The sequence below is a fragment of the Amblyomma americanum genome, chromosome 1, assembly GCF_052857255.1.
Source record: "Amblyomma americanum isolate KBUSLIRL-KWMA chromosome 1, ASM5285725v1, whole genome shotgun sequence".
In the NCBI taxonomy this organism is placed as follows: Eukaryota; Metazoa; Arthropoda; class Arachnida; order Ixodida; family Ixodidae; genus Amblyomma; species Amblyomma americanum.
The window spans coordinates 277,571,690-277,579,950 of record NC_135497.1 but is presented as its reverse complement, the minus strand read 5'-3'; the positions used below and the strand labels follow the sequence as shown (position 1 = coordinate 277,579,950).

The window sequence follows — 8,261 nt, the reverse complement described above, 5'->3', positions numbered from 1 at the left end:
GCAGAGGTTGCCGATGGAATGATTGTTCGTAGTTTAATTCACATAGTCACGTTCGTGGTTCCACGACAGGCCCACCTCCCTCAGGAGCCGTTTTTTAACGTTAGCCGTCGCTCGGCACGTCCACAAGTGCCGCACATCAAAAATATCCGGAGCAGCACCACAGTGAAGACACCTGTCAGTTGCTGGCAGATATTTTGAGCGCCACCGATAGGGAACAGATGGTGTCAAAGCCGCCGCTACCTGAATCCGGCGAACGGATACCTCCCCCTGCCAAGGAAGACAACGGGGGAGTGGGTGCGAACACGCAGGAATTAGAGCGCCTGTTCGCTAGCGCAGAACTTCGAAATCGGAAACATGGAACAGTAACGGATCTGGGGGAAGAGGAGAAGGTGGCGGGTCGTCTGATATGTGAGGGTATGTCACAGCATCGGCTTGAATGTTATGACAACCCTGAGAATCGCCGCGAATCCAGTGTATGCACTCTGGACATGGGTACTTTGCGAAGAGCATGAATTGATTGTGTAATCTGGAATGTGTGTCGAAGAGCCTTAAGACGTTTAAGGGCGGCAAGGAAGTCGGTGTAAATATCAGCTGTATTCAATGGGGGGACAAGCGGAAGGAAAGAAATGGCAGTGCACGTATGCGCGGTATACGTCGCGCGAGAGTTGATATGCGGATGGGAGCGACTATACACGACAGTAACTCCCTTCTCTGCCGTATGTGCTGGATCCGTGTACAATAGGCACCCTTCAGGCAGATACGCGGCGGATACTGACGGTGAAACAGTGGGGTGAATGTCTGTGAGCTGGCAGTATGACCACGGAGAAGGTGTCTTTAAACGATGAAGTTAGAGAGACTGTTTGCGAGCTCTGTTTGCCACCCGTTGGTCGATGAGTTCACTGCGTGTAATAAGTTGGGCAAATTCATGTAGCACAGGTATGGGTGTTAAACGAGGCAGATATGTCATGGTGCGCATATCCTCACGATGATAGCTTAAAGTGATTCCCCCAGGTATGCGGGTGAGACATTCAAATTATGCATGATATACTATCTGTGGCTAAAGGATAGAGCGCACAAGCTGGCGGGCCGTATGAGCACGTGCGCCACCAGAGCGCATAGCTATGCCACGAATGAGACCCAGAGTAGCGTGAGCCGATATACGGGTGACTGTCAGCCACGGGGAGCCAGTCCCAGATGGATGTAGACGGCCAAGAATACGTTGATGAATGATGAATCAACATTTATTGACCCAAAATAAATTGGTGGTGCACGCAGGCACCAGACGAGGTGTTCCCTATTTACAGGCAGTTTTGTGCACTCTGCCAAGACGTGCGGCAGGGTGCCTTTTTCTTGCTTGCAAAAGGGACAGAGCATATCGTGTTACGCAGGGTACACGCGGTTCATCAGTACGGGATGCGCAAGCGATCCCGCCTGCGCTCGACGCACGATCGTCTGTTGTTGCCTGGTGAGTTTGGGGTGCGGTTCTGGCAGTCTGCACCTTTCCTCGCGGTACATCCGGGAAATGTCCCGAAAGCTGTTGACCGGGTGCGGTAGCTCTTCCGCTCGTGCTCGGCTGGATTGACATTTCTCGGGCATGGTAGTCGGCGATGATGTTGCCTGCTACCTGCGAGTGAGCCGGGACCCACACGAGCTTTATGGCTCTTCCCGGAGGCTTGCACTTGGGTAGAATGGCTCGGGCCGCGGAGGAGGTTACCCCCGTTGCGGAAGCTTCCGTAGGCTGTCTTTGAGCCGGTGACCACGGTGTCCATGCTCAGCTGTGCGAGTGCCAGGGCCACGGCCGCTTCATCGGCAACTGCGGTGTCTGTTGTCTTCAGGGACACGCTAACGATCAGCCTGTCTTTTGACGTAACCACCACCGCTGCACGGTCACTCTGTTTTCGGAGCAAGGCGTCGGCGTTGATGACGCTGGGGTTCTCTTCCAGATTCCGGGCTATGACTTTGGCCTGCGCGGTGCGCCTCTCGTCGTCCTTGCCCGGCGTGATGTTCCGGAGAAGGGGTTTGCTCTGAATGGTTGTCTTCCAGTCCTCCGGATGGGCCGCCTTGATGGGTACGGCCTCGATCTGTCATCCTGTCTTGCGTAGGACGGCTCGTCCTTGTTCCGTGTGACTGAGCCAGATTATCTGATTAGAGAAGTGGGCTTCGATGAGCTTCTCCACCGTGTTGTGGGCGCCCATGTCTAGCAGTCTGCGTGGGCGAGTATATGGGCATGCCCAGTGCTTGCTTCGTTGCCTTACGAAGCATCGTGTTTAGGGTGTCCCTATTCGCCTTCGTCAGCTATAGATACGGGGCGGAGTAGGTAACCCGCGACACGACGAACGCGTGTACTAGGAGCATGGCATCGTCCTCTTTAAGGCCTCGGTTTCTGTTAGATACCCTCCGAAGCATACTAAGCATCTGTTCGGTTGTAGTTTTGATTTTTGTGACGGTGGCGTGTGCCTTCCCACCGCTCTGAAGTAGTAGGCCGAGAGTCCTGATCTGCTGTGTTGGCTTGATGACCGTTCCATCGCTGGTGATGATCACGTTCAGCGGCAGCTCCTTCTTGGATTTTCCCGCTTGGATCATGAGCAGCTCTGATTTATGGGGAGCGCAGCTCAGTCCGCACGACTTTGCGTACTCGTGCGCGGTCGTTGCCGCCCGCTGAAAGGCTTCCTCCGTCTAGGCATCGGAATCGCCTCGGGTCGTCCACACCGTAATATCGTCGGCGTAGAACGCGTGGTGCACGCCTTCGTATTGCTTGAGTAGATCGGGCAGGGGGAGGAGGGCCAGATTGAAGAGCAGGGGCGACAAGACCGATCCATGAGGAGTGCCCGTATCGCCGAGTTCGACAGGGTTTGACTTCTCCCCTATCCTGATGGTCGTCGTTCAGCTTGACAGAAAATCTTTTATATAGCAGAATGTCTTTCGGCCACACCTGGTCTTGTTCAGACTCTGCAACACGCTCTCGTGGGACGCGCTGTCAAACGCTTCCTTCAGGTCCAGGGCGAGTGTCCCGCGCGGTGCGTGCCTCGTTGCGGGCTTGAGGACTAGTCCGTGGAGTTGGATCATTATGTCTTGGGTGCTGAGATGTTGCCTGAAGCCGTACATTTTCTCCGGCATCTGATCCGTTTCTTCGAGGTGCTTCTGCAGCCGGCGAAGGACCATGCGCTCCACCACCTTCCCCACGCAGCAGGACGTGAAGGAGATGGGCCGCATGTTGTCTATCGTGAGGGCCTTGCCGGGCTTTGGAATAAAGCGGACCTCGGCGTCCTTCCATTCCTTCGTCAACCGCAAGCTCTCCCAGGCTTCATTGATGTGCTCTAGGAGGCCGCGGGCCGCTGTACGGCTCATGTTACCGAGAAGTTTGTAAGTTATGGCGTCCCTGCCGGGTGCACTTCTCTTTTTACTGTCATCTATCGCTCTCCACAGTTCGGTCATGGTAAACTGCCGCTCCAGCTCTTCATTGTCGGGTCTTTCGTTCCTCTCGGACACCGGGTACTGGCCTTTCGCTGTCTTTAGGTACTTCGCCTTCAGGTCTTCCAAGAGCCTGTGGCCGTCTACCTTGTACGTGTTCAATACTTTGGTGAGGTTGCGATTGGTCGCAGTTTTGCTACTCAGCGGGTCGATCAGATGCCTCAAGAGACACCACGTCTTCCCCGACGAGAGCTTGCCCTGCAGGCCGTCGCAGGTCTTCAGCCAATTTTCCCTACATAGTTTGGCCGCTTATTCGGCGATTCTTTGTTCAAGACTACTATACACTTGGCCAGCTTTGTGTTGTGTCTCTGACCTTTCCACCACCGCGTTAACGAGTGCCGGGCCGCCCTCATGTGGATCAATCTGGCGTCCACGTACGGTGTCTGCGACTTCTTTGCGTTTTCTTGGATAAAGTTTTCGAGGGCCTTCTTCTGGTCTCTCGCCCATTCGGCTTAGGTCTGTTGTATTTTAGCTGGTCTCAATTCTTCCTCGGACGCCTCTTCTTGTTCTTGGGTAAACTTTCTCATCTTGTCTCAATCCGTGATCCGCGCCGTCCCCAGCACAGCCCGATATCGGGAGCCTCGGATCGTGATGCCGATCACGCTGTGGTCAGACCCCAGGTCAACTTCTTCGCTTCTCCAGGAGACGTCCAGCGCGCCCGATACCCACGACAAGTCTGGCGTGGTGTACATCGCGACACTGTTGCCTCTTCTGGTGGCTACGTCCGGCTCGTTCAGGAGGGCCATCTCGTGATCTTCCATTGCTTTGGCCAGTGCTTTTCCTCTCCTGGACTGGAATTGATAACCCCACGTTGTGCGAAGGGCATTAAAGTCGCCGAGAATCAGGAGTGGCCTGGTCCCCGCCAACCCTTTCGCCTGGCTCACGATGCGGTCAAATTCGTACTGTCGTTGGGACGGCCGGCAGTACGCGCTCATTACAAATAAATTGCCCGAGCTGCCAATTTCTCTCGCATGAATTTCGACCAGCGTGTGCTCGCATCCGCCCTGCGCCGTGACATGTTGAGTTGCCGCCACGTTGCTGAGGACGAGCACCGCCGTTTCTCCGTGGGGTCTGTGTAAGTGACGTACCCCGGGAGTCTTGGTTTCCCGTTTGTTTATTGTAGAGCAATTATATGGGGCTTTTCTTTTTTTAAAACCGAACAGCGGGCACTTTGACAGGGACACGAGGAAGACACGACAGAGACGAGCGTTGCCCGTCGGTGTGTAACATTAGTTCCGCTTCTTTGTTGCGAATCCCTCGGTAGTTCCATTGGTAAATTATGGTGGTGTTCCCCTTGGACTTCTTGTGCTTCTTACTTGGCTTCTGCATCATCCTTTCCGAACGTCTTGAGTCGACTGCGCCTTTTCGCGATCGTGTCTGATTTTTTCGGCCCGCTCCTTTTTTAGGGACGCGAAGCGGTTCCTCACCGATGTTGAGGGTACTTTTGGCCCCAGATGCTTGTACCTCACTGATGGCGTGTGAGGCTGACTCTCGACAGCTTCGAGGCGGGCGTACATTTTGCCTAGCCTTTCATTATTTTGGGAAATTGCGGCCAAAATGGCCATCAGCTCTCCTTCTCGTGGAATCTGTGCCGTCGCCGTGGTCGTGGTCTGTGCGGCCGCCGCTGCCTCCCCGCTCGCGGGGCTCTCTTCGGGGTCCATCGCCTCTTGATTACTTGATGCAGGTTGCGTGGCCCCTGCCTCTCCTTCCGCCCGCCCTATGCGGGGTGAGGGGTCCCTCCGCGGCACTCTGCGCAAGCCTGCGGCGTTGTCTGCCGCCGTGTTGTTGTTTTGTGGTCTTTCATTTGCCGAGCTGCCGTTGCTCGCCAGCGTTTCGATCTTTTTCATCAGCGCCCGGATTTGGGCGGTCTGCTCCTGGATCTGAGCGTTTTGGCTCTCTATGATCCTCTTAAGCTCTATCACTTCGCTACTGTCCTTTTGCGGATTCGCTTGTGAGTTAAGAGGTTGAGGGGGGGGGGGGGTAAGGGGTGGGAATTCAGTGTCACTGATTGGAGCGACGGGAGCCCTGTTGGTCGAGACCACCTTTTTCTCGGCGATCCCTCGGCGTCCGGTTGACTCGCTCCAGGACCTCGAACTATCCCCATGTCCCGAACTGTCCCGGAAGCGCGAGCGGCGGTTGCCGCCACCGTTGCCGCCCCCGGATGGTGTCTTCGATCGGGAGCGACTCTGGCGGCCGTTTCCTATGCCTCTGTTGTTGCTGCTCCGGCCTGGCGTGTGTGACCGGCCCCGCTGTTTGGAGTCGCTACGGCGGGGTCCGCCTGCGGCGGGGTCCTCTCTTGCCTCGGTTCCTTCTCCCGGCGTCTTCTTCTTCCGCTCTGCGCCGTTCCCAGCGCCGGCGGCGGACGAAGTAGGGCGTCTTGAAGCGGGTTTTGCAGGCCTTGTCCGCGGTCAGGTGTTTGCCTCCGCACAGGCCACACTTCGAGACACATCCGTGTTCTTCGGCGGGTTTGGAGATTTCGCACCCTCGGCAGATCGTGTTCGAAGGATCTGGGCACACGTGCATTCTGTGGCGCACTCTTCCGCACGCGTAGCATACGTCGATTTGTTTTCTGTGCAACGTGCACTCCGGGAGCAGGTTACCTTATCTCAAGTAATTGGGTACTTTGTGCCCTTCGAAGGCAATGACGACTGATCGTGTCTTACCAATTCGGCTTGCCTGTAGGGCCGTTGGGTTATGCTTGTGCACAACATTGGCCTGAATCTCCTGGGCCGTATCCTCGAGCGGGATGCCCCTTATGACGCCCTTCACCGTGCCTTGGGGGGCCGCTTCGTAGGTACTTCGTGCGCCCTGCCGCGTATGTCGATCCTTCCTACTTGCGTATCGGTCGGCGTGCTCTCTCTTGGAAGTGCTCACCACGACTATATTCTGCTGGAGGTTGGGGCACACGACGTCCTCACTTGCTTCATTAACGGGGATTTGTGCCGCCGCTGCAGTTGTACAACTTAGTTAAACACGGGTCACGTCACTCAGGTGGAGCCCGCCTCGTGGGCGTAACACGATCTTTATGTCGCCGCCTGGCAAGTCTGGCATGCGCGCGCCCTTCAACAATTTGTCCTTGTTTACACGTTTCGCCCATGAGTGACGTGTATCGCTGCCACTGGAGCCACCGCCGAGGTTGTTGCTACGGCTGTTGACATCAGCCGTGGCCTTGGCGCCATCTTGGCTCAATTGAAGTACGGGATTTAGGCCTAGCTTGTCCATGCCTTTGTGCCTGACTCTCTAACCGGCAGTTTTACAGCCTTGCGATCTTGTGCACTGGTCCGGCGAAATTTCGATGCCGTCAACCTCTACAGGCATAGCGGTAGTCACCTTGCGTAATCACCGACGGTTCGATGTTCCGCTGGCGGCTTCAAAGAGGCTCAGGCTAGGCCTACCGCTCCCCCGGCCGAGGCCGAGGTCGACGTTAGGCCCAGCGGTGGACGCTCCTCTCGGTACACAAAAATCCTCTAAATTCGGAAAAAGCGGCCTCCTACCTCGGAATTTGAGTTCCCGGTGGTCCACATAACTTCATGCATCCGGTCGATGCACTTTCATTAAGGTGCGACTAAAAAAACCGGCAGTTCAAAGAAAAAATACGGAGCTCAGGTGAGATGCGTCCGCTAGCTCCGCCGGACTCTGGCATCCGCCAAGAATACGAACAGTTTCTACCTGAGGAATCGGAGAATTATCTATCGTAAAATTTAGAGGTGGAGCTTTCAATAAGCCAGCTTTATTTCCAATGCGAATGGAACATGATTTTGTAGGAGAGCGTGTTAGACCGAGAGGTGGGAGGGAGATGTCAATACATCCAGCGCGTGCTGGAGGGCCGAGTGATGGATCGACTCATCTGGATTACAGCACCAGAAGGTTATATCAGCGGCATACGCAAGCACACGGATAGAAGGGATGGTCTCTAGGGCTCGAAGAAGAGGAATAAAAGGCACATTAAAAATGTGGGACGAGAATGGAGCCCTGGGGCACACCTATATTGGAAGTGAAGTCACCGAAGGTTCTTCCATGCACACGCACACTGAAGGATCGATTTCCTAAAAAGGCGTGAATGGAGAGAAGGACCCGATGAGGGAGACTAAGAGTGTGAAGGGCGTAGGAATGGCAGAGTGAAGGATGTTATCAAATGCCTTTGTTATGTCTGCAGTGATCAAGGTTCGTACAAGGTCACTCTGCGGAGACTGGTAAAGCACATCAGTAGGCAAAGTAGCAGGGCAGTCATCCGTTCCAATTTGTGGGCGCAAACCAATCTGGGAATCTGGGTAACAATCATGGGATTCCAGCCACCAAGACAACCGTGCGGCGAGAATGTTTTCATAAAGCTTGCAGGTGGTAGGCGTGAGGGAAATTGGAGGAAGGGCCGAGAAAGATACTAGAGGCTGACCTGACTTGGGTTTATGAACCACAGTGCTTCCACTCTCCCGGCATGACGCCAGAATGCCACACGTCGTTGCAAGTATTACGTAGGGTTTGCAAAGCCGTCCCTTCCAAGTTAGGGATAAGTAGTTTTGTATGCCATCGTGTCCGGGAGTAGTGGTAGCTTTTAGGCGTTCAGTGGAGGGCAGCAGCTCTGCCATAGTTAGGTGAGAAGTAATCCCATCGGATGGGGGGGGGGCCTCTGCAACTGATAAGTTAGGATTAGACGTAGAGGTGCAGTCATAGTGTGGAGAAAACTGACGGGCCGCTTGTTGTGTAAATGTATCCTCATTCACATTAAGCGCGAGACGGATGCCCTCTGTGTAATCAGCAACCTGATAAGACACTGCATGGTGTGAAACACT

At 54.9% G+C, this 8,261-nt stretch overlaps 1 protein-coding gene across 1 annotated transcript; it reads right to left on the bottom strand.

Annotated features, from left to right (window-relative positions):
• Window positions 1-2,084: 2,084 nt before the first annotated feature.
• On the bottom strand, window positions 2,085-5,132 carry LOC144118181 (uncharacterized). The gene is made up of 3 exons (XM_077651265.1): window positions 4,899-5,132; window positions 2,933-3,669; window positions 2,085-2,205 (listed from the first exon to the last, which is right to left on the bottom strand). The coding sequence occupies exons 1-3, from the start codon at window positions 5,130-5,132 to the stop codon at window positions 2,085-2,087; spliced, it is 1,092 nt and encodes a 363-aa protein (XP_077507391.1).
• Between the last annotated feature and the right edge of the window lie 3,129 nt (window positions 5,133-8,261).

Bases quoted from the DNA above. Each gene is read 5' to 3' on its own strand.
- LOC144118181 (XM_077651265.1), bottom strand. From the start codon at position 5,132: ATGGACCCCGAAGAGAGCCCCGCGAGCGGGGAGGCAGCGGCGGCCGCA. The intron at 3,670-4,898 runs GTGAGGAACCGC...GACGGCCTGCAG, and splicing joins CAAAAGTACCCTCAACATCG to GGCAAGCTCTCGTCGGGGAA. The intron at 2,206-2,932 runs GTGTGGCCGAAA...TCGCCCACGCAG, and splicing joins CAGAGTCTGAACAAGACCAG to ACTGCTAGACATGGGCGCCC.